Here is a 26,715-nt window from a genome sequence, read left to right as displayed (position 1 = left end):
CTACATGTCTAAACAAAAGACTCCACTTAGCCAGATGATTATGTAGCCAGGTGTGCCTGGGGATACTAAGGCCATATATCCCTTGTGTCATGTTTTGTCATTTATTATCTTGTCTTGTCCCTGTGCTTCCCATTCTATTCGTTTCCCTCTGCTGGTCTTATTAGGTTCTTTCCCTCTTTCTATCCCTCTCTCTCCCCCTCCCTCTCTCACTCTCTCGCTCTCTCTTCTCTCTATCGTTCCGTTCCTGCTCCCAGCTGTTCCTATTCCCCTAATCATCATTTAGTCTTCCCACACCTGTTCCCGATCCTTTTCCCTGATTAGAGTCCCTATTTCACTCCTTGTTTCCCGTACCTGCCCTGTCGGATCCTCATTTATAATTCACCGTGCTGTGTCAATGTTTTGCCCTGTCGTGTCGTGTTTCCCTCAGATGCTGCGTGGTGAGCAGGTGTCTGAGTCTGCTAGGTTCAAGTGCCTTCCCGAGGCAACCTGCAGTTCTCGATCAAGTCTCCAGTCTGTTCTTGTCTTTACGTGTAGTATTATGCTTTTTGTTTTGTAAAGTTTATTCTGGATTAAATACTCTGTTTTCGCCAAGTCGCTTTTGGGTCCTCATTCACCTGCATGACACCTTGTTCCATTTTCCACCCAACTGCAGTGTATGATATACCCGTTTGAAGCTCGGAGTCTGTACTTTTGTAAAGTGTACAGAAAAGCCAATATTGGAAATGGTACATAAGTCTCAATTGGGAAATGTGGTCACATATGTGCTGCTGGCGTTATCCAGTTTGAGCTTGCCTTAAGTGAATTGTGTTTTAACATCTGGTAATAGTATTAACCAACAGGTAGTTGTCAATCTCAGGAGGAAAGGGAAAGGGGGGTACCTAGTCAGCTGAATATACTCAACTGAAATGTGTCTTCCGCATTTAACCCAACCCTCTGAATCAGAGAGGTGGGGGGCTGCCTTAATTGACATCCATGTCTTCGGAGCCTGGGGAACAGTGCGTTAACTGCCTTGCTCAGGGGCAGAATGACAGATTTTTACCATGTCAGCTCGGGCATTCGATCCAGCAACCTTCCGGTTACAACGCTCAAACTGCAACTACAGTCCTTGAGAAAGGCACTTATTTATGATATATATTTTTTAAATTTGAACATTTATTTAACTTGAGAAAGGCACTTAAACCAAAATGGTTCAGGAAAAAAACACATACCAGTATATATCCAGTTGTATTATTGTATTTCACGTTACATAAAAGCGTCTCTAAAGTACCTCAGAAAGAATTATGCCATCAACAATTAATTTGAACAATTATTCTCTCTCCAGGGACCTTGACACAAAATAGCCACGGTGTATTATGGTGATATAACATCCGTGTGCTATCATTTCACTGACAGTTAATTGCGAGATAACATTACCGTCATACTTAATTGGTCAGCCTAAGCACGTCTCAACTTGAGCAGTCAATTACTCCCTGGTATCATTAGGAAGTTTCAGTATGTTAAATGGGTGCTCTACTTTGGTTGGATTACTGCTAAAATGAAGCTTTCAGCAAACTTGTTACTGAATCATTGAATGCAGAAATGTCAGGGTTCTGCAAGGGAGTCTCGTTTGTTTTAGGGGCCCTCATATCCCTATTGTACCATACCTCGAGGTAGCTGACAGCTGGTGTGTTGTAGATCTTGACGTTGGTGGTGTTAGTGCTAGACAGCTGCTGGCCATCTCTGAACCACACCACTGAGGCTCCCGGATGAGCCAGCACCTCACAGCTGATGTTGGCTGCGTTCCCTTCCCAGGTGTAGACAGTCACCGAGCCCTGGATCTTGGGAGCATCTGCAACAACACGGGGAGGGGCATGTTATGTCTGCACTAGACATCTGTACATAGTTAAAACACTATAATGAATAATGTAATAGTATATTATTCAGGGTGTGGTTTTTAGTGTCATTTTCTGGATACGTCTCCCACAATACCTAGGTTTAACCACTATAAATAAAAAGTTTAACACTCAAAAAGTTTGCAATTCTGTTTGTCTTTCTATGAGGACATAAAATGGTATGTATCATATGGTGAGCATAGTAACGTTGTGCTACACCATGAAATAAAATCATAAAGGCTGCTGTGGTAAGCTGCATTCAGGGGTAAAAGTGATGAGCCAACAACTGTGTAAAAATAACACTAGATAAGACAGAGGCTGAATCTTCATTCCAGTCACCACTACACTATCAATTTGTTTTATTATGCAATTTGTGCTTTATGGACACGAATGTGAATAATAAATAAGCTGCCGTGTAAGAAGGACTTATATTTTATTCTTATTTGTTGTTTTATGGTTATGGTTCTTTGTTTGGCCTTTAATGTCACATGGCATAAATCTACCAGTTGTCAGTAAAACTCTGTACAACAGTGTGTGGACTGCACTCACTTTCACCTATTGCTACTCTACACACTTGCTGTAACCAATTCAGTACTGTTGACTAAGCGCCACAGACTCTCCCTTCACTACCTCAACTGCTATTAAAGCTATCACAATTTATTGATCTACCACACACCCCCAAAACTGTTTTAGTTAATCATGTTTAATATTGTAAGAAAATAACCCTGTGCTTCCCTGGGCCCATATAAGCTGTGTAAAATATTGTTCTTCTCTCTCATATGTCCTTGATACTGACGCCTCCCCTGATGCTGTTAGCTTTGGTTCCGACGTCTGACACTGGGCACTTGATAGCATTGCGGTCACCAGCTTTTGGGATTGATGGACATCGTCGAGTCGGCAGATTCTCCATCCCTGCTCCACCGATAAGGCCTGGGTCCCTCTCTGAAATCTCAACCCACTGTCTGACTCTGCAATGAACCCAATTACAGCTAAATGGGTTTCTCAAAATAAACCCTGCGCTTATCGAGAGGAGAGCTAAAACAATCATTGTTTTCATAAGATATTTTTACCAACCGAAAGGGCAAGACAGATATTTTAAATATCAGCACATGAGTAGCACAAACACACACCGCATACTACAGATAATGTGAAGTGAGTGTCTGAATTGAGAGTTGAGTACTGTACGTGTCGATACCGGCATCATCCTATGTGTAGATGCTGTCCTGATTCTGCAATCTGGTTGGGTTTACTCTAGGAGGGAAAGTGCTTTGCGAGAGACAAAGCACCTTTTCTTATCGCTTAATTACTGGCTAACACTGAACAACCCTAAACTAACATTACTGAACTAACAATCTGATTACTCACGAGCCAGACTCCAGCTAACCGCTAGTCCCTACAATCCTATCAATTGTGTATCGTGATGCTATCTGATTTTAGGAGCATATTACCTGTGTTTTGGGGGCAAGGGAAATTCATCTAATTGAACGTTCATTATTTGGTACATATTTTTTTCATTCTCTCTCCCTTCATTTTCATGGAACATTTGAACGTGCAAAATGAGATTAAGCACAATTTGTCTCTCCCTTGCCTGCGCATCTCTCTGATGGTAATGGTGCACAGCTCCGTGCTACGTACCGTTAACAGGCTGAAGTGACTAATCTGATCAAACAAAAATCCCTAACTGTGAGTCTGGAACTTGTTAACATTGAAACTTGCTGGCCCCGACTCAATTGGTTAGGCAGAAAATTCAATAAAATCTTTGGCAAGGCTACAAAGCTATCATTACACAGTGCTAGATATAGAACAATCCACTGAACTCTAGTGACACAGCATAAAGGAAAAATCAATGGGTCAATGTCATTGGGTCAATGGCTTCTGGGTAAAATTGTGTCAAAGTCAAGGTGTATGCGTCTTTTGGTAACTTTCTGATCTACAATTTTTTGGACTATCACTCTTCGGGACATTCTCTTCGATTTCGTCAAAAATTACTATACACAAATAGAAGGTGACAACTCATGGAACTTTTGAAGATACAGGTAAAAAGTGGTATTAGTGAAATGTGATGTGAAAGAGCGCTGACAACAAGCTAAGAGAGACAGACAGATGGGTGTCTTACAGCGGACTTCCAGGTACATGGTCTGCTGGTCTTGACCGATGGAGTTGCGGGCAGTGCAGAGGTAGTGGCCGGCATCGGTGAACTGGACATACTTCAAGGTGAGAGAGGAAACCCGTGCGTGACTACGCACCACAACATTCCCATCAAGACTCTACGAGGAAGAACAGAGAAGAAACACAATTAACACTGACAATTTCATGTTTTGGTGCAACCTTCTTTCTTCGGTTTTATATATATATATTTTCTGTGCACCTGTCAGATTTGGACAGAATTGTATTTTTAACTAATAGATTTGTTTTCTCGACTCAATTGCTTAACAAAATGCTGCCAAATAAATACGGCAAGCTCCCTCCCATCAGACTGAGACAGATATTTAGGTATTTTTTCTGGGCTGCTTTGCAGGAGGTGGCAGGAGAACCAAAGACATCAATAATGGAGCACATCAATGCAGCAGGTTCTAAAAGCATGGCTGGAAAAAAAATCCACTAACAACTATTTTCCCAGCTTCTTTTGGGCTACACACAGCTTCACACCAATGGGCAGAAATACATCTACTTGCTAAACTACTAACTCTCCAGGACTATTTTATAAAACAGCATCACACTTCAGCTTTTGCTTTATTTTAATAATAGATCAAGATTTTATATGTGACACCCCTCCCTATTGTGTGGACTTCCCAACTAAGAGTTTTTAGTACTTTACGTGTCAATACCGGCATCATCCTGTGTGTACGTACTGTCCCGATTCTGCAATCTGGTTGGGTATAATCTAGGAGGGAGAGCGTTTTGCTCGAGACAAAGCGCCTTTCCTAATAGCTAATTACTGGCTAACACTGAACTGAACATTCCTGAACTAACAAACAGAGTTTTCACTAGCCGGGCTCCAGCTAACCGCTAGTCCATACAATCCTATCAATTGTGTATTGTGATGCTATCTGGTTCAGTGCAGATTGCCTGCGTTTTAGGGGCAAGGACATTTAATCCAATTAGACGTTTATTATTTGGTACGTATTTTTTCATTCGCTCTCCCTTCTTCATATTCATGGAACATTGGAATGTGTGAAATGAGATTAAGCATGATTTGGCTCTCACACACCTGTGCATCTTTCTGATGGTAATAGTGCACAGCTCCGTGCAACGTACCATTTTCTGGCTGACGTGACTAATCTGAGCAAACAAAAAGCCCTAATTGTGCGTCTGGAACTTGTTAACGTTAAAATATACTGGTCCCTATTCCATTTGTTAGGCTGAAAATTCTATTCGATCTTTGGCAAGGCTATAAAGCAGTCCTTATACAATGCTAGATACTGAACAATCCAATGATCCCTCCCTATTGTGTTATGTTCTCCGTGTAGTGACAATGGCTGTGCAGCACTTTAAAAACCGAGCTGGCTGAGGAGCTGAGGCGTGTCCTACAACCTTCTCAAAGGGCAACATTAATCTTGTGTTAAGGGACTGTTAGAACAAGCATCTGCTCCTGTGTCTTATGAGCCTGTATAGAAATAAGGTAGCAGAGGGTAGTATTGTTCCGATTATAATAAACTGGAAAAAGCTGATGACCCAATACAGATGTAAGCTCTTAACTTGAGCCAGTTTGCTACAGCATGAAAATTCAGCAGCAAGAAATTATAATTATTATGTGGAATATTATAATTAATGGACATTTATGTAGAGTTTGATACATTTTTATTAAGGGAAAATCAAGTCTGAAGTATCAAAATGGAAATGACAAACATCAGAAGTCTTTTTAAACCTCAAATACACTACACGTTTTAAAGTTCTCCTGCAACAGGGTGATAAAATTAAGATCCTACATCTGTAGGTATTTGAACATCTAAAGCTTGATCCAATAGACAAAATGTTCAGATTGATGTTTCAGTGCAAACCGAAGTGCAAAGGACTGTTTTCATTACTCTATGATAAAGAGCTATTTCAATTACAAAATCAGAATGGTACAGACACTCAATATGACATTTAATGGGCAGGTTGAATAATGAATGGCACATGCTGATATCATGGTAAACATGAACGTTAATTGACTGCGCACCACTCACTGGCCCAATGTGACCAGTTTTAACCGTTCAAGAGGAGACCCTTCCATGACACGTTTTAATCTTCTTTTTTTTAGTCCTGCCAGCTGACACCCTATTACAAAAGCTGTCATTAGATGTGAGATGTTAATCATGATCGTAGTGTTAGTAGCGCGCTTATACACGTCAAACTGCCCATGGCAAGCAGGATTCCAGTCTCAAAATAAGTGTTGACCATAACAAAACTAATGAGTAAAGGGAGCATCATTACTTATATGGAAAGTCTATGTCTCACGTTCTCCCTAAAGCAATAGCAGCGACATGTGCAGTACCAGTCAAAAGTTTGGACACACCTACTCATTCAAGGGGTTTTCTTTATTTTGACTATTTACTACATTGTAGAATCGTGAAGACATCAAAACTATGACATAACACATATGAAATCATGTAGTAACCAAAAGTATAAAACAATTCGATTGGGTTGAGGTCGGTTGACTGTGGAGGCCATCTGTTGTAGCACTCCATCACTCTCCTTCTTGGTCACATAGTCCTATTGAAAAACAAATGATAGTGGGACAAAGCGGAAACCAGATGGGATGGCGTATCGCTGCAGAATGCTGTGGTAGCCATGCTGGTTAAGTGTGCCTTGAATTCTAAATAAATCACAGACAGTGTCACCAGCAGAGCACCCCCACACCATCACACCTCCTCCTCCATGCTTCATGGTGGGATCCACACATACGGAGATCCATCCATTCACCTACTCTACATCTCACAAAGACACGGTGGTTGGAAGCAAAAATCTCACATTTGGACTCAGACCAAAGGGCAGATTTCCACTGGTCTAATGTCAATTGCTCGTGTTTTTTGGCCCAAGCAAGTCTCTTCTTTTTATTGGTGTCCTTTAGTAGTAGATTCTTTGCAGCAATTCAACCATAAAGGCCTGATTCATGCAGTCTCCTCTGAACAGTTGACGTAGAGATGCGTCTGTTACTTGAACTCTGTAAAGCATTTATTTGGGCAGCAATTTCGGAGACTGGTAACTCTAAGTAAACTTCTCGTCTGCAGCAGAGGTAACTCTGGGTCTTCCTTTCCTGTGGCAGTCCTCATGAGAGCCATAGTGCTTGATGGTTTTTGCGACTGCACTTGAAGAAGCATTCAACGTTCTTGAAATAGTCCGGATTGACTGGCCTTCATGATGGACTGTCATTTCTCTTTGTTTATTTGAGCTGTTCTTGCCATAATATGGCCTTGATATTTTACCAAATAGGGTAATCCCCCCCCACATTGTCACAACACATCCGATAGGCTCAGACGCATTAATGAAAGACATTTCACAACTTAACTTTTAACAAGGCACTCCTGTTAATTTAAATGCATTCCAGATGACTACCTCATGAAGCTGGTTGAGATAATGCCAAGTGTGTGTAAAGCTGTCATTTAGGCAAAGGGTGGCTTACTTGGAAGAATCTCAAATCTAAAATATATTTTGATTTGTTTAACACGTTTTTGGTTACTACATGATTCTGTATGTGTTATTTCATGTTTTTGATGTCTTCGCTATTATTCTACAATGAATAAAATAGTAAATATAAAGAAAAACCCTGCGCATCATGATAATCTAATCATTGGACCAGTGGAGGGAAAACATCAGCAATTGATCTTCTGGTCAATGTCCCTGAGCCAGAACTTCTTTATTATATATGACATTGTGACACCTTTGGAAGGTCTTCTTAAGTCTACAAATGACTTGTGTGATGGCCAGAGGGGATTTGGTCTGTATCGCACGTTTGGGGCTTTGCAATTCAATCTATTCAGTAAGTCGATTTTAAGGTGGGATGGCTTAGTCATGAGCCAAAGGCATTGAGTGGTTTAAATTACTGACAGGCTTTTTGAAGCGTGGGTTCCATCCTGTTTCCGTCTCACAATCCTTAACCTGTTAGTATACAAGGCTGTCTACAGAGCAGCGTCCCATACCTAGTAATTGGTGGTAAGCTGTACATGCAGGGCCTATTGCATTACATGTGTTCCGAGGCGGGGAGAAAATGTCATATATAAGCAGTGTGCACACCGCTTTACATTGTGAGGGTTGGTCGCTGGCGAGGCTCATGTCACACCCTCACCTCGTGCAGCTCTTCTTGTGTTGTCACATCAAGAGAAACAGGATAGAGAGAGAGGGAGCTTTTGCAAGAGGGAGGCTTTGCAGCGGGGCCCCATAATGTAATTCTGTTTCTGGCTCTTATCTTCTCTAATAAAAAGCGCAGAAGCATCATTCTACCAAGCCCTTTTTTTTCATTCCACTCAATTCAAGGAAAATAGAACGTCTGGCTGAGCCCGGGTACAAGAGTGAAAAACACCGCTCGGCTTCTCTCCCAGCCTTCAGAAGCAGTCGTACCTGCTGGGGACGGGAGTCTCATTTCTCTCAAAAGGCATCATGTCCGGAGGAGGCCGGACTGGAGTGTGATGTGGACAGCGTGGCACACTTACAATGGGATTTGGCCAAACTGACCTGTCGTATGGAGGGTGAACTTAGGAAAGCATGGATAAATCCTCCACCCACAGCACCATGTGAGTCTTGGACACTCCTAACGTGTATGGTGGAAGTTGGCCCTATGTTACAGCTTTTCCAAAATGGAAGCTTATGTGTAAACACACCAACCCTCTCATCAACCCACACATTGCACTGCTAATGCAAGTTGCCTCAAACCAGTTGCAATGGTGAAAAGATCAGAGCAGCTCATTAGAAATATCAAAAGTAAAATACATGCCACAACATTATGTGAAATGCCAACTGCTTTTCCTACAAACTACGAGTCTAGAATACCAGAGACTAAGACCGGTGGAATACTATGTGGCATCTAAAAAGACGCATTTAGCAACACTAGTTATCTACTGAAGCTAAACAAAAAATTGGCTAAGCTAGGAGAACCAAAATTATACGAATTCTGACAGATCAACATTTCAGTTATAAAGTTATCCTGGCTGTGGGGCAATTATCTAGGCTACATGGAAGCAGTCCCATTTTTTCAACTGAGATAGAAAACTGAATGTCAGTTTTCAGATGTGAATTCATGGTTGGATGCTAGAGTATTGATCACCTGAGACCTGAATGAGTAATATACTTTTCCCAGTGAATTTAACTTAGTATGTTTCTGTGAAGGCAGTGGGATTCATGAAAGGTTTAGAACGGCTTGCAAGATGATTAACTAGTTTTAAATCTGCAGCTCTGGGAATCCTATGTTTCCCATCACTCACACACACCATCCATATGTCACTGAATCATTCATATAAACACAGCACACATGTTGATGAATATTCATACCCTGAACCAAACAACAGTTATGCCTTGTGTGACAGAGGAATTGCGGTGGTTGAGTAAATGCCTCGAATATTTACCACAAAGGCATAAGCATTTGTTGAATTCATGTGTTGGTTTTGGTTTTGTCTGGCATCACATTACTATAAAATATCTTATTGGCTTTTATCCTGGTCCTTTCTATCTTTCAAGCAGTGGATTAGACAGCATTAAGGGACATCTCTATTTTTGGGTTTTATTTGTGCAGTCTACAGTTAGGCTGGTTAGTGTTTTCAAAAAAGGCACAGCTAGATTGGCTGTGTTGGTCCACGGCAGAGCACAGTGTTGGCTGATTTAGGTTTTTCCAATGGTGCCTAGCTAGCCCCAGTCCCTTGACAGGACTCTTGGGGCAAACTGCTTTGTGGGAACTGTCGACACCCTCATAATAAGTGGTTATGAAACCAAATTTATGAGCGGAATCAATATGAGGGACTGAACTTGAGGGCAAGTCGTAAATTAGCAATCAAAACATTTAATGAAAAATTATCTTTCAAAAGGAAGCGTCTCATTTCATATTCCTGAATTTGACTTCATTAGTCTGGAATCGTATTGGTGCCAGATTTTGGGGAGTTTGAGGAAAGAATTTGGAGAGAAAGTCAACACGAATGCTCTGTAGTGAACAGGGTTAGTCTACTATGAGACTGGCTAGGTGTTAGGCACTGAATCTAGGATCTGGCTACGTGTTTAGTAGCCATACCTCGTACGTCTCAGGCCGAGTCCAAGAAGCCTTGAGGGGACAAACACCACACATGTTAGATGCTGCCAATGCAGGCTGGATTTTACCTGTAGCAGTCCAGTGAAATGGTGTTCATGTTCAAAACAAAGATGCATGAAATTTAACCAGAGAATACATGTCAAAGAAGCTTTACTCACACATTTAAATTGAACCATTTATTTTCGGTTATTAAACCCTCACAGTTGAACAACAGAGCCTAACACTGACGTTTACTGTAGGTCTTCAGGCAAAGTTAAGGCTATTACTTGAGCACAATATTGTTATAGATTTCGTTTTAAATTTGCCCTCAAACATTATGCTATTATTACTTTCAACAGCTTAATCAATGCCAAGAGCTTCAGCTTTAAGTTGTTTTCCATGTTATCATCCCATCACAAGCGATAACAAAGCAACAGCATCATCAACAACCAAAGGACAGACACTGGATACAGTTTCAAGGTTTGAAAATGATGAAAAAATGAATTTGAAGGGGGAATTTGTGATATTCTGTGACGAGGAGTGTCATGCCAACAACATTCCTACATGGTTACTATTCAGGAGGAGACACGTCTGGGAGGGGGTGAAAGGCCACCTGCACAACGGGACATGCACGTTGACAAGTGATCAAATGCCAAACCATGGCGTCCTCTGTAATACATTATGGGAGGCTCTAAATCACTTTTCATGCATCTGCAGGGAAAGAGACAAAGGCCATTGAGGCTAATTTTGAGAAAGTCGTTATGGGTAACCAATTGGACTTCCTTTGCTAAATAGTAGCCAATATTGTTATCAGAATAATATACTGTACATCTTCATTATTACCTTTAGTCAGTGGCGACCCGTCATTCAGGGCAGGTGGGGCCGTCATTGACGCCACCAGTTTAGCAAAAAATAATAATTTTGCATGTTATTTTGGTGTCACATGAGTTTAAAAACAATGTAAAACATGTTTTAATAATCCTTGAGTTAATAAAGCCGTATACAAACATGTTCTCTTTCTTGCTCCAAAATGCTGGTGTTTCATCCTAGCTCAATGCTTTCAGTGGTGGAGGGGCAGCCAGCGAAAATACAGAGTGTAGGGGTTGGTAATATTCTCTAGTTGAGCCATGATTGGCTCAGTGTTCTGTCACTCATGGGGACACTACGTCAACAATGAGTGGTTTGGAAGGAATCAGTGACAAACTGCGAGTGTTGCAAAGCAATTACTATTTTGCCTCCCCTGCCTACTATTTGGTGGAGGAGGTGTGTGGTCCAAGTCTGGGTTTAAAGATTTAAAACATTGTCGGAAAGGGTCTCTTTTCCAAGCTTAAAGGGATAAACATTCATACGCAACACCATGGGTCAGAAAATGTTGAATACTTTGGTCATGCTCTCAATCCAGCATGACTTCAGTTACGTTCAAAACAACGTATTTATCCTACGATTCTGACTTGGTGTACAGGGAGAATACTGTAAGAACAGCTGAATTCTGTCACTGTCCATTTCAAAAGTGCTGAACAAATAGGCATATTGACTACGTTTGTCTTAGCGCGCTCATCTTCAATCAAAATTGCAGCTTTTATTTTCAACGGTTTTCAATGGTTCAGTAATTGACCCATGTATTTCCAGTTGAGATTGCAAGGGTAGTTGTGTTTGAGCAATGCGCTGACTATGAGTCAGTATATTGTCTATAAAAGTGGGCCCCCCCTCACTTCGTCCCCCTCCCCCACAGAGAGAGAGAGGAAGTTAAGGTCTCAACATCATGCTGAATTTATCTGAACTAAAATGTCTGAATCTGTCGGTGTCCATTTTGAAACTGCTGAACAAATAGGACTACCTCGTCACTGCTCGCTTGCTTGCACTTGCTTATACTTAGAGATGCGTGCTAATGATAAGAACAAAGATTATGAATTCACTAAACATAAATTGAGTAGTGTGTGTGTCTGGTTCAAAAGTCAAAAATCATATCGGCATTTGTTGTTATTGAAGGAGAATGTTCTTATCGAGTTACACAAATCCACAAGGAGTCAGTAGAAACCATATTTACTTAAACATGTCAGCCATACCAGCTATAGTTTTTAATAAGTCAGGTAGCCAGGTGTAGCGGTGGTAAGGATTCACTCCATGGTGCTGAAAGGAAAGCTCTTCTGTCGGGACAGCTTTATTAGGCCTTAACAGTTTGTGGCTACCGTTTGTCACTGTTATAGTGCAATTAATGTATTGTTTAAGAGTAGTGTAGCGGCTTTGTTGGCACGCATCTGAAAAAAATTGGTTGAGTTTGCCCCACCAACTTTAATACCTATTAATGTCACATTTAAATGAACACCTTTTCTAAACTTTTCTTTCTAAAATAATTTCTTATAGAACCCCTGAAGCTTGCTCCATTGAAAGATTGTCCAAAAACCGACAACCTTGCCAGGTGGTTATCATGCAAAAATGTGATCTATTCTCAAGTCATTTGGACAGGACAGGGTGAGATTCAAAAAGCAGTCCCTTTTAGTTTGAGATACATTAGGAATCAATAGATTCATTCTTTGGTGGAAAATGACATTTCTGCCATTGAGTGTCATGATGAATATGCATTCGTAGTGTGTGGTCTCACAGACTTGATCCACAACTCTGATACATCAAAAGGGACATGAATGGAAGATGGAGCGAGGCGGAAGGGAACTAGTCCAATGATCGATGGGGGAATGACAATGAACCAATAGAATCTTTGAAAGCCTTTATCACAGGAACAGCAGGATTTTCTCATTACAAAGGGCGTTAAATCAAATCCTCTGTGACACTAGGAAAGGGGAAAAAGAAAGAGGCAGACAGATACAAAGTGGATAGACCCTGGCGTTACTGAGCGGTGACGAAGCAATGTTATCCAGGTGGATCATTCGTGTTAGGGGAGGACAGCGTTATACGAGTTCTACACCTAACTGGAAGAGCAGATATTCTGGATTGTAATTGTCATATCTGGCCTATCAAGTGACAATAAAGCTTTTATAGTCAGTAATATTATTATTATTATTATTATTAGAACATCTGTTCAAATTATATGTGATAAATATAGCATGGTGGAACTTTTCCAGTTATCTCCAGTTATCTCCAGCAATCTAGGATCAGCTATCCCTCCCCTAATACTAACCTTAACCATTAGTGAGGAAAATACAAAACTGACCCAAGAGCAGAGTTGAGGAAACTTCACCCCCCATCATCATGATGTGCCTCCTTCACAGCCAGCCTGCTATAAAGCATTACCTCGCTACTTATTAGGGAGACAAGCATGACCTTTAAGTGAGGGAAATGCTGCAGGACATTCACACATCCTCTTTAAACACCAAAGCCTCCAGCTACCGGTGCTGTCAAAGAAGCCAATAGAGCCCACCAGTGTACGAAATCTTCGAAAATGTATTATTCAAGCCTGGCAACCACTAGTCCCAGGTCAACTGAGGATAAATGCTAGGTTGGCAATTTGCTATCTATTCTGTGTTTGTTGGAATAGCAATGACTTGCAATTGCTTTTCATGATCCTTCAACTCGGATAGGTGGACATTTTACGTGTTCCTAACAAACTGTTAATTTGTTTGTTATTTTGCATTATTTGTAACTAATTTTGTACATAATGTCGCTGCTACCGTCTCTTATGACCAAAAAAAACTTCTGGACATCAGAACAGCGATTACTCATCACAAACTGGAAGAAGCTTTTTCCATTAACGAGTCTGACGAGAAGGATATACTGCTTTCCCGGGAACAGGCCCAAATCCATGTCATTTGCGTGAAAAGAAGACGGGGGGAAAGTGGACAGAGGTCGGGCTGCCTTTTGAGAATTCGTAGGCGAGCAAGTAAAACCCCACTGCAAATGGCAAACATGACATCATTGGAAAATAAAATTGATGACCAATGAGCAAGATTAAACTACCAACGGGACATTAAAAACTGTAATATCTTATATTTCACAGAGTCATGGCTGAACGACGACATGAACATCATACAGCTGGCTGTTTTGACATTGTATCGGCAGGATAGAACAGCGGCCAAGACAGCGGCCTAAGACAAGGGATGGCGGTCTATGTATATTTGTAAACAACAGCTGGTGCACAATATCTAAGGAAGTCTCAGGGTTTTGCTCAGCTGAGGTAGAGCATCTCATGATAACCTGTAGACCACACTATCTACCTAGAGTGTTTTCATAGGTATTTTGGGTAGAGCAAGGAGACCTACAAACCTCACTCAGTTACACCAGGTCTGTCAGGAGGAATGGGCCAAAATTCACCCAATTTATTATGGGAAGCTTGTGGAAGGCTACCCGAAACGTTTGACCCAAGGTTAAACAATTTAAAGGCAATGCTAACAAATACTTATTGAGTGCATGTAAACATCTGACCCGCTGAGAATGTGATTTAAGAAATAAAAGCTGAAATAAATCCTTCGCTCTACTATTATTCTGGCATTTAACATTCTTAAAATAAAGTGGTGATCCTATCCTAAATATCAGGAATTGTGAAAAACTGAGTTTAAATGTATTTGGCTAAGTTGTATGTAAACTTGACTTCAACTGTATAGAGTTCTCTGTGGAGAAACATGCTTTGAGATTCTGTACAAGAATTAGAGGGCAACTTTTCCAATTGTTATTCAAGGGACAATTACTGACATACGGTGGAGTGAGTCAGCCAGTCCCCTTATAACTATTACTTTTCTTACACAATTCAATCAGAATCGACCACAAACAGATGGCTTTAGAAAAGCTAACATCACCACCTGAATGCAGTAATAAGAGCACAACAATAGGCTTGAAATTAGGTTATTTGCCTTACTCTAAATGCAGAACAGCGATAATGCCTTTCATTCTGACATCCTTGCATGATAGGAATATACCTAGGGGCGGACTATTCATATACAGTATAGATTTGGATGTGTAATGTGTCATTCTTTACTTTAGAACCAGAACCCACAACAGGAGCTAGCCAGCTAACTAGCTGCTAGCGGTCATCAGCTAACCTTTAGCCAGGACAACTCCTGCCAGTCTGTACAGTGTGTTTCAATCCAGAGCTTATCGGACTCCTTTTTCTCCATATCACTGGATTCCTACTGCAACTCTGAACCTCTTCACCTGGATCATAGCAGCTAGCTAGCTGCTATCCGATTGGCTTCTCCTGGCTAACGTCTCTGTCCCGAAGAAAGTACCAATTAGTCTGGAGCTAGCCTGTTAGGCCCATCTCTCGGCTAGCTGAAGAGATCCATCAGCCACTCCTTGGGCTACAATACCTATTTTGCCAATTGGCCTGGACCCTTTTTATTGCCGATACGGAGCCCCACAGATCCATCACGACTGGACTGCCAATGTAATCTGCCCGAGGTTTTTTTCAACAGACTCCTACCGCGCGACGTCCCCTGAATGCCCATCTGCTAGCCTGCTAGCTGCGGCCCACTAGCTGTCCAGAGCATACCGGACTGTTAGCTGAAGTGGTCCATCAGTCAATTTCTTGGGCTACTATACCTATTTTGCCAATTGACCTGGACCCTTTTACTACACGGACCTCTGCTGATCCATCATGACTGGTCTGCCGACGTAACCACACAAGGGGGCTACAACAACTATGATCACTCGGCTACGCATGCCTCTCCCTCAATATTCCTTGTCCATTGCAGTTTTGGTTAGTGATTATTGTCTTATTTGACTGTAGAGCCTCTGGCTCTACTCAATATGCCTCAGCTAACCCTCCTGTCCCACCTCCCACACATGCAATGACCTCACCTGGTTTAATTGATGTTTCTAGAGACAATATCTCTCTCATCGTAACTCAATAAATGGGTTTAACTCCACTGTATTCACATCCTACCATACCTTTGCCTGTACATTATACATGGAATCTATTCTACCGCGCCCAGAAACCTGCTATTTTTATAGCCCTTAGCCGTACCCTTATCCTACTCCTCCAGTGTTCCTCTGTTGATGTAGAGGTTAATCCAGGCCCTGCAGTGCCTTGCTCCACTCCCATTCCCCAGGCCCTCTCATTTGTTGACTTATGTAACCTTAAAATGTATGTATGTGTAAAAACAACCTAGCTAGCTAAACCTGTCCTTAGCTGACGATATAAGTCATTAACATCCAAACATGCGATAGCATAAGAAATTGATGGTAGCTATTTGTTGCTATTGTTGGGTTCATGCATGTTGACATTAGAAGCCTCCTCCCGAAGTTTGTTTTATTCACTGCTTTAGCACCTTTCCAGAAACAAGTCCCTCACCTTTGTAGCTTGCTATAGACCACCTTCTGCCCCCAGTTGTGCCCTGGACACCATATGTGAATTGATTGCCACCCATCTATCTTCAGAGCTCGTGCTGTTAGGTGACCTAAACTGGGACATGCTTAACACCCCGGCCATCCTACAATATAAGCTTGATGCCCTCAATCTCACACAAATTAACCTACCAGGTACAACCCCAAATCTGTAAACACAGGCACCCTCATAGATATCATCCTAACCACCCTGCCCTCCAAATACACCTCTGCTGTCTTCAACCAGGATCTCAGCGATCACTGCTCCATTGCTTGCATCCGTAACGGGTCTGCGGTCAAACGACCACCTCTCATCACCGTCAAACGCTCCCTAAAACACTTCAGCGTACAAGCCTTTCTAATCGACCTAGCCCGCATATCCTGGAAGGATATTGACCTCATTCCGTCAGTAAAAGATGCCTGGTTATTCTTTAAAAGTTTAAAAGTTTCCTCACAATCTTAAATAAGCATGCCACATTTAAAAAAAATAGAACCAGGAACAGACATAGCCCGGGGTTCACTTCAGACCTGACTGCCCTTGACCAGCACAGAAACATCCTGTGGCGTACGGCATTAGCATTGAATAGCCCCCGCAATATGAAACTTTTCAGGGAAGTTAAAAACCAATATACACAGGCAGTTAGGAAAGCAAAGGCTAGTTTTTTCAAACAGAAATTTGCATCCTGCAGCACAAACTCCAAAAAGTTCTGGGACACTGTAAAGTCCATAGAGAATAAAAGCACCTCCTCCCAGCTGTCCACCGCCCTGAGGCTAGGAAACGCTGTCACCACAATAAATTCACAATAATTGAGAATTTCAATAAGCATTTTTCTATGGCTGGCCACGCTTTCCAACTGGCCAACCCTACCCTGGTCAACCTCCCTTATCTTACCTCATTTGCACACACTGTATATAGACTTTTTTCTATTGTGTTATTGACTGTATGTTTGTTTATTCCATGTGTAACTCTGTTGTTGTTTTTGTGTCGCACTGCTTTGCTTTATCTTGGCCAGGTCGCAGTTGTAAATGAGACCTTGTTCTCTCTCAACTAGCCTACCTGGTTAAATAAAAATAAAAAATATCATTCTGCTGAGCGCTTTAAGCTTTAATCGGCAGTTGGAGTCCAAATGTAAAAGTATTATTCAAGGACATAAAAGGAGAACAGGAGCGTAACGCTGGGGGTGACAGAGATTCATAAATATATGTAGACACACAATCTGGAACCAAATCTGCTCTTTGAAGAAAATGCTCATGCTGTTAAGAAAAAGCACTGTCTTATTCAAAAAGTAGTTAACAATACCTTGCTTGTCAGGTTTCCATTTAAACGTCCAAGAGTTTACGGTAATGACGTACAAACCAAACTATGACATGCAAAATAAGGTTTGCATGGGACACACTGATCTAGGGATTGAGTGGAAAATAAATAAATACTACTTTCCACTGAGTCCAATTGCATATAAAACCTATTTCCTCCCTCTATAAAATGCCTTCTGCCCCAATACTTCCATGGACCTCAAAGCCCCCTTAAAAAGTGCTAATGATTACTAAGAGTGCTGTTAGCAACACAGAGGAACTGCAGGGGTGCAAAGTAATTGCAGGGGGATTTGGTAAGACTTTGTCCTAGTAAGAGAGAGATCTAGAGAGAAAAAAAGAGCAAAGCAGAGGAAGAGTGTGAAAGTGAGATTAAAAATGAGCGTGAAGAGTGGGTAAAGACTTTCTCACCAATGTTGCTGCCACTCGACATCAGAACAGCGATTACTCACCTTGAATTCGACTAAGAATATTTCTTTAAATGAGTCGGAGGAGAGGGATTGACGCCAGACACCCGAATAGGCCCTCATCCCCGTCATTCGCAGGAGAAAGACGACTGTTTCGTGGAAGGAATTCGGGGTGCCTTGTGAGGTGTAAACAACAAGTGGCTATCCTGCCTTTGCCATCGGTACCATTGGTCAACGTACAATCGCTGGATAATAAAATGGACGAACTTAAAGCACATATATCCTACCAATGGGACATCAAAAATGAATAACTTGTGTTTCACAGAGTCGTGGCTGAACGACGACATGAATAATATATAGCTGGCAGGTTATACACTTTACCGGCAGGATAAAACAGCAGCCTCTGGAAAGACAAGGGGTGAAGGTATATTTGTAAACAGCAGCTGGTGCACGATATCATTAGCAAGTTTGCAAACACAACAATAGTGTGCTTGATTACCAGCAATGATGAGACAGCCTACAGGGAGGTTAGTGCACTCGGAGTGTGGTGTCAGGAAAACATCTTACTCAACCACAACAAAACAAAAAGGAGATGATCGTGGACTTCAGGAAACAGCAGAGGGAGCAGCCCCCTATCCACATCGATGGGACAGTAGTGGAGAAGGTGGAAAGTTAAGTTCCTCGGCGTACACATCACGGACAAACTGAAATGGTGCACCCACAAAGACAGTGTGGTGAAGAAGGCACAACAGCGCCTCTTCAACCTCAGGAGGCAGAAGAAATTTGGCTTGTCACCTAAGACCCTCAAACTTTTACAGATGCACATTTGAGAGCATCGTGTCGGGCTGTATCGCTGCCTGGTACTGCAACTGCACCGCCCACAACCACAAGGCTCTCCAGAAGGTGGCGCGGTCTGCACCCCTGTCCTGTCCCTTCATCCTGTCGTGTGAGCAGGTGCCTCTTTCACCTCACATCACCGGGGAAAACAACCTGCCCTCCAGGACACCGACAGCACCCGATGTCACAGGAAGGCCAAAAAGATCATTAAGGACAACAACCACCCGAGCCACTGCCTGTTCACCCTGCTACCATCCAGAAAGCGAGGTCAGGAAGCTGGGACCAAGAGACTGAAAAACAGCTTCCATAAACAGTCATCACTAAACAGAGGCTGCTGCCTACATAGACTCAAATTATTGGCCACTAATGAATGATTCACTAGTCACTGGTCACAAATATTGCCACTTTAATAATGTTTACATATCCTACATTACTCATCTCATATGTATATACTGTATTTTATACCATTTACTGTATCTTGCCAATGCCGCTCAGCCATCGCTCATCCATATAGTTATATGTACATATTCTTATTCTATTCCTTTACATTTGTGTGTATGGGTAGTTGTTGTGGAATTGTTCAATTACTTGCTGATATTACTGCACTGTCGGAAATAGAAGCACAAGCATTTCGCTACACTCGCATTAACATCTGCTAACAACAGTTGAAGTCAGAAGTTTACATACACATTAGGTTGGAGTCAAAACTCGTTTGTCAACCGCTCAACAAATTCTTGTTAACAAACTATAGTTTTGGCAAGTCAGTTAGGACATCTACTTTGTGCATGACAAGTCATTTTTCCAACAATTGTGTGATAGCTTTAGAAGCTTCTGATAGGCTAATTGACATCATTTGAGTCAATTGGCGCTGTAAAATGTAGACCTCCACAGGTCTGGTTCATCCTTGGGAACATTTTCCAAATGCCTGAAGGTACCACGTTGATCTGTACAAACAATAATACGCAAGTATAAACACCACGGGACAACGCAGCCGTCATACCGCTCAGGAAGGAGACGCGTTCTTTCTCTTAGAGATGAACGTATTTTGGTGTGAAAAGTGCAACTCAATCCCAGAACAACAGCAAAGGACCTTGTGAAGATGCGGGAGGAAACAGGTACAAAAGTACCTTCAGTGGGGAGAACAAGTACACTGATACACTGCCGATTTTGCAGGTTTTCCAACTTACAAAGCATGTAGAGGTTTGTAATTTTGTATCATAGGTACACTTCAACTGTAAGAGACGGAATCTAAAACAAAAATCCAGAAAATCACATTGTATGATTTTTAAGTAATTAATTGGCATTTTATTGCATGACATAATTATTTGATACATCAGAAAAGCAGAACTTAATATTTGGTACAGAATCCTTTGTTTGCAATTACAGAGATCATACGTTTCCTGTAGTTCTTGGCCAGGTTTGCACACACTGCAGCAGGGATTTTGGCCCACTCATCCATGCAGACCTTCTCCAGATCCTATAGGACATATGTCGATATGTCCTATATTGACATAACCTGAAAGTCCGTTCAGCAAGGAAGACTCCACTGCTCCAAAATTGCCATAAAAAAGCATATGGGGACAAAGATCGTACTTTTTGGAGAAATGTCCTCTGGTCTGACGAAACAAAAATAGAACTGTTTGGCCATAATGACCATTGTTATGTTTGGAGAATAAAGGGGGATGCTTGCAAGCCGAAGAACACCATCCCAACCGTGAAGCACGGGGGTGGCAGAATCATGTTGTGGGGTTTCTTTGCTGCAGGAGGGACTGGTGCACTTCTCAAAATAGATGGCTTCATGAGGCAGGAAAATTATTTAGATATATTGAAGCAACATCAAGATATCAGTCAGAAAGTTAAAGCTTGGTCTTCTAAATGGACTATAGCCACAAGTATACTTCCAAAGTTGTGGCAAAATGGCTTAAGGACAACAAAGTCAAGGTATTGGAGTGGCCATCACAAAGCCCTGACCTCAGTCTTAAAGAAAATGTGTGGTTAGAACTGAAAAAGCATGTGCGAGCAAGGAGGACTACTAACCTGACTCCGTTACACCAGCTCTGTCAGGAGGAGTGGGCCAAAATTCACACAACTTATTGTGGGAAGCTTGTGGAAGGCTACCCGAAATGTTTGATCCAAGGTAAACAATGTAAAGGCAATGGTACCAAATTCTAATTGAGTGTATGTAAACTTCTGACCCACTGGGAATGTTATGAAATAAATAAAAGCTGAAATAAATCATTTTCTCTACTATTATTCTGACATTTCAGTCTTAAAATAAAGTAGTGATCCTAACTGACCTAAGACAGGGAATTTTTAATAGGATTAAATGTCAGGAATTGTGAATACTGAGTTTAAATGTATTTGGCTAAGGTGTATGTGAACTTCTGATTTCAACTGTATGTTTATGAGAACAAAAACATGTTATTTTATATCTAAGAAAGTCTCAAGGTTTTTCTCGCCTGAGGTAGAGGATATCATGATAAGCTGTCGACCACACTATCTACCTAGAGAGTTTTCATCTATATTCTTCGTAGCGGTCCATTTACCAGCACAAACCGATGCAGACACTAAGACCGCACTCAATGAGCTGTATACGGCCATAAGCAAAAAGGAAAGCGCTCATCCAGAGGTGGCGCTCCTAGTGGCCGGGGACTTTAATGCAGGGAAACTTAAATCCCTTTTATCTAATTTCTACCAGCAGTTTAAATGTGCAACCAGAGAGGGGAAAAACATCTCTTGAACACCTTTACTTCATACAAGGGGACATGTACAAAGCTCTCCCTCGCCCTCCATTTGGCAAATTGGACCATAATTCTATCCTCCTGTTTCCTGCTTATAAGCAAAAACTAAAGCAGGAAGCACCAGTGACTCAGTCAACAGAAAAGTGGTCAGATGAAGCAAATGCTAAGCTTCAGGACTGTTTTGCTTGCACAGACTGCAAAATGTTCTAGGGTTTTTCCGATAACATTGAGGAGTACACCACAGTAACTGGCTTCATCAATAAGTGCATCGATGACACCGTCCCCTCAGTGACTGTACATATATACCCCAACCAGAAGCAATGGATTACAGGCAACATCCGCACTGAGATAAAAGGGTAGAGCTGCTTCTTTCAAGGAGCGGGACACTAACCTTGAAGCTTGTAAGAAATGCCCTCTGACGAACCATCACAGGCAAAGCGTCAATACAGGACTAAGATTGAATCGTACTACACCGGCTCCGACACGCATCGGATGTGGCAGGGCTTGCAAACTATTACAGACTACAAAGGGAAGCACAGCCGAGAGCTGCCCAGTGACTCGAGCCTACCAGACAAGCTAAATTACGTCTATGCTCGCTTCGAGGCAAGTAACACTGAAACATGGATGAGAGCATCAGCTGTTCCGGATGACTGTGTCATCACACTCTCCGCAGCCAATGTGAGTAAGACCTTTAATAAACATGTCAACATTCACAAGGCCGCAGGGCCAGACGGATTTCCAGGACGTGTACTTCGAGCATGCGCTGACCAACTGGCAAGTGTCTTCATTGACATTTTCAACCTCTCCCTGTCTGAGTCTGTAATACCAACATGTTTCAAGCAGACCAACATAGTCACTGTGCCCAAGAACAATAAGGTAACCTGACTAAATGATTACTGACCTGTAGCACTCATGTCAGTAGCCATGCAATGCTTTGAAAGGCTGGTCATGGCTCACATCAACACCATTATCCCAGAAACCCTAGATCCAATAGATTTGCATACTGCCTCAACAGATCATGCAATCTCTATTGCACTTCACACCTGGACAAAAGGAACACCTATGTGAGAATGCTATTCATTGACTACAGCTCAGCATTCAACATCATAGTGCCCTCAAAGCTCATCACTAAGCTAAGCATCCTGGGACTTAAACGCCTCCCTCTGCAACTGAATCCTGGACTTCCTGACGGTCACCCCCAGGTGGTAAGGGTAGCTAACAACACATCCGCCACACTGATCCTCAGGGATGTGATCAGTCCCCTCCTGTACTTCCTGTTCACTCATGACTGCACGGCCAGGCACGACTACGACACCATCTTTAAGTTTGTCGATGACACAACAGTGGTAGGCCTGATCACTGACAATGACGAGACAGCCTATGAGGAGGAGGTCAGAGACCTGACCATGTGGTGCGAGGACAACAACCTCTCCCTCAACGTGATCAAGACAAAGGAGATTATTGTGGACTACAGGAAAAGGAGGACTGAGCATGCTGCCATTCTCATCGACGGGGCTGTAGTGGAGCAGGTTGAGAGCTTCAAGTTCTTTGGTGTCCACATCACCAACAACTAACAAGGTCTAAGCACACCAACACAGTCTAGAAGAGGGCACAACAAAACCTATTCCCCCTCAGGACGCTGAAAAGATTTGGCATGGGTCCTCAATCATCAAAAGGTACAACAGCTGCACCATCAAGAGCATACTGATGGGTTGCAACACTGCCTGGTATGGCAACTTTTCAGCCTCCAACCACAAGACACTACAGAGGGTAATGGTACAGACCAGCCATCCAGGACCTCTATACCAGGTGGTGTCAGAGGAAGGCCCTAAAAATTGTCAAAGACTCCAGCCACCCTAGTCATAGACTTCTCTGCTACCGCACGGCAAGCAGTCCCAGAACGCCAAGTCTAGGTCCAAGAGGCTTCTAAACACCTACCCCCAAGCCATAAGACTCCTAATAAAATGGCTACCCAGACTATTTGCATTGCCCCCCCCCCCTTTTACACTGCTGCTACTCTGTTATTATCTATGCATAGTCACTTTAAAAACTCTACCTACATGTACATACTACCTCAATTGCCTCGACTGGCCGATGCCGCCACACCGGTACCCCCGCCGCACCGGTACCCCCATTGCTTTTAACTGCATTGTTGGTTAAGGGCTTGTAAGCATTTCACTGTAAGGTCTACACCTGTTGTATTTGGCACAAGTTACATAACATTTGGTTTGATGACTGAATATTGATGAGAGCTGTTAGCAGTTGTCGTTGGATATTGCTTGACTGTTTGGATGAGAATACATGAAATTATGGAAAGCTGCGTAATTACTAATTACCTTAAATATGCTGAAATGCAGCTGCACCTGGGGTTCAGCGATTGCTGCTGCATTTCTTTCATTGTTTGAGTATACAATGACTTGGAATGGCTGGTAGTAAAGTAATATGACAGCATTCCGGTGCAACGTCAGATAGGACCATTCCCTGAAACACGTGCCTCGAAATGAACACTGGTTCAGACGTGGTGGTTTAAGGGCTTTCAAAGACAATCAAAAGCTTGGTTTTCAATCCCAAAATGTGAACTGTACCACAAGAGGTGGGGGGGATTTGAGTGCAATCTATGCATTCACAGTGACTATGCAAACAGCAAAATCAAACTACCGAACCCTGATAAGATCAGAATTTAAGTGGGTCAAAAAGTTACAGGAATTCGAGCGGATAACCGGATTTGCATCTGTTTGCAAATCTGGGTGGATATACTGAACAGTGTATAGTCACAACATTCCAACATATTATGAGTTTCATTACCTGACCATTTGAATATCATACCTGGTAATTCTTGTTTAGAGGCTCCTGTAGAAGGAGACACCAATGCATGAAACCATCAGGACAGTTTAGTACATGTCCACTGGCTTTTAATGTTGGACTTGGTCAATTGAATTTTGAACAGGTTTTGTATAATGCCATGAATGAAATAGAGCTGTGCTTGCTTTTTAGGTTTCCTATCAATATTCAGGACAGTGATGGATCGTTCAGTAGGCACTCTGAGTGACATACCCTGTCCACCACAGCTCAGGCCCCTGGTTGCAAGCCTCCCCTGGTCCCCAGACACCAGTACCTGCTCTCCCTCTGTGAAGATCCTGCGGCCAAAGCTCCAGGTGATGGTGGGGGTGGGGTCTCCTGAGGCCTCGCAGGTCAGGGTGATCTGCTCCTCCAGCTCTGATGCAGTCTGGTTGACCAGGTAGGTGATCTTAGGTTGCACTAGAGAAGGTAGAAATACAATAAATTGATGGATGACAATGGAATACATTACTTGTATGCACATTGCTATAGTAAAACCAATTAAACTAATTCTAAAGCCCAAAAACACAACATTATTTTACCACAGTTAATAGTAATTATTTTTCTCTTACCGAACACATTCAAGCTGACTTCCTCCTCTTTCTCCCCGGCCTTGTTCCGGGCGATGCACGTGTAATCTCCTTCATCCACTTTCTTGACATCTTTTATTATCAGCTCCGAGCCGTCGTTGTTCAGGCCGTACTTATCGTCCGACTCAAGGACAATGTTGTTACTGAGGGGGGAAAGACAGAAATGCAGAGTTCACGTCACTGATGTCTGTCTCCACAACATGAAGGTAAAAACAGTCGTCTTCACTCTGAGAGTATTATCTTTTTGGGGGCCGTATCTCAGTAGAGCAGCTGGTAAACAAAAGGCCTGGCTCAGAACCATAATGTCACGTTGGCATGAAGAGATTCGGGAGAGACGCAGGGAACACGTAATAGTTGTTTTTATTATTCCCCAAATTAATGGCGTTGAAACTCAAACAAAAGAGAGAGGGGTACCTTGAATAAATAACACACGGGACGAGACCCGTAATCATCTGCACAATCCACAAGGGCACGAAAGCCAAAACACACAGCACAGGTACTCACACGCACCAACGGACATTGTGACAATAATCGACAGCACCATGGTGAACAAAGGGCACATCTATACAAATACAATCACTGGGAATAGGGGCCAGGTGTGCGCAAGGAAAGTTCCAGAGGGATCCGTGACACTTAAAACCAATGTCTTTAGAGCTACTGACCAGACATCCAGGACAGAACGTTTTTTTCTTTGTTTCTCTGGCTCTGCTTTGTTACCATAGCTGCATCATGGCTGTTTTGCAAAGGGACTACATCCATAGGATGGTGATACACTGTATGATGTCAAGTTAAGGAATTTCTTCGGCACTCTTGACCGAGCACTCTCTTTGAACCATGACATGCCTGAGCCTCCCTTGAACTCTAAATCAGATGTGCACTGAGTTTGGACTGCGGTCCCACATCTGTATGCTTCTAAGAGCTTCAATCCTGCAGCAGCCTCTAAGGGATACCAAATGACAGGCCTGTCAGCGGCCAGGAAATAAATAAAGAATGTTAGGAGTTTCTGCCCCCCTACTCCCTCCCTTCACCCTACCTCGCTTGTCTCCTTCCTCCTCCAGCGAGGCCCATCCCTTACGGATGCATCTCCTCATCCTCCTATCCTTCTCATTCGTTTACACTCCAAAAGGAGCTCGACAAGCAGTGTTGGAATTATTCTCATACTATACTAGAGGGCCCGTTGTGTCAACAGTTATGCTGAGGATATATCAAACAAATGAGCTTTGGCCATCTTCAAGGTACTACATAAATATAATTCAATACTGTTGACCATCCTCTTATCATGAGAATGCTGACCAATTTTTTTTTTTACATTTAAAATAAACAACCCTTATTCACTTCACAGTCTCCTCCTCAACCAGTCACAACAAGCCAGTTGGTTTATGCTCAATAAAAGACAAGGTGGTCGGTGTGACATACCGGGCCCAGGTGACTGTGGGTTCAGGGAAGCCATCAGCGTCACAGGCCAGCATCACAGACTGGTTGACGTCCGCCGTGGCATTCATCTCCGACTGCCTGGTGCGGATGCTAGGGAGCACTGAAACACAGAGAGACATGGATACAAGCATTACTCAAAGATACAGAGGTCACACGTGAGTAGGAAATAAATTATACTAAGATGGATACAAGGTAAGACAAGGTGGTCGGTGTGACGTA

General features: G+C 42.4%; 1 protein-coding gene across 16 annotated transcripts in view; it reads right to left on the bottom strand.

Annotated features, from left to right (window-relative positions):
* Window positions 1–26,715, bottom strand: part of ncam1a (neural cell adhesion molecule 1a) — a 307,622-nt gene that overhangs the window by 46,805 nt on the left and 234,102 nt on the right. For 10 of the 16 annotated variants that reach the window (XM_046307011.1, XM_046307015.1, XM_046307014.1 and 7 more), the window contains exons 6-11: window positions 26,479–26,596; window positions 25,045–25,205; window positions 24,750–24,892; window positions 10,069–10,098; window positions 3,988–4,138; window positions 1,644–1,828 (exon numbers count right to left, since the gene is read on the bottom strand). In XM_046307011.1, the coding sequence (XP_046162967.1) occupies window positions 1,644–1,828; window positions 3,988–4,138; window positions 10,069–10,098; window positions 24,750–24,892; window positions 25,045–25,205; window positions 26,479–26,596 (788 nt within the window). The remainder of the gene's footprint in view (window positions 1–1,643; window positions 1,829–3,987; window positions 4,139–10,068; window positions 10,099–24,749; window positions 24,893–25,044; window positions 25,206–26,478; window positions 26,597–26,715) is intronic. The other 6 variants (XM_046307013.1, XM_046307017.1, XM_046307020.1 and 3 more) reach the window with 1 other exon arrangement.

Source organism: Oncorhynchus gorbuscha, linkage group LG16 (assembly GCF_021184085.1).
Source record: "Oncorhynchus gorbuscha isolate QuinsamMale2020 ecotype Even-year linkage group LG16, OgorEven_v1.0, whole genome shotgun sequence".
Taxonomy (NCBI): Eukaryota; Metazoa; Chordata; class Actinopteri; order Salmoniformes; family Salmonidae; genus Oncorhynchus; species Oncorhynchus gorbuscha.
Note: the sequence above shows the minus strand (reverse complement) of the source record. Positions and strands in the feature narration are given on the sequence as shown.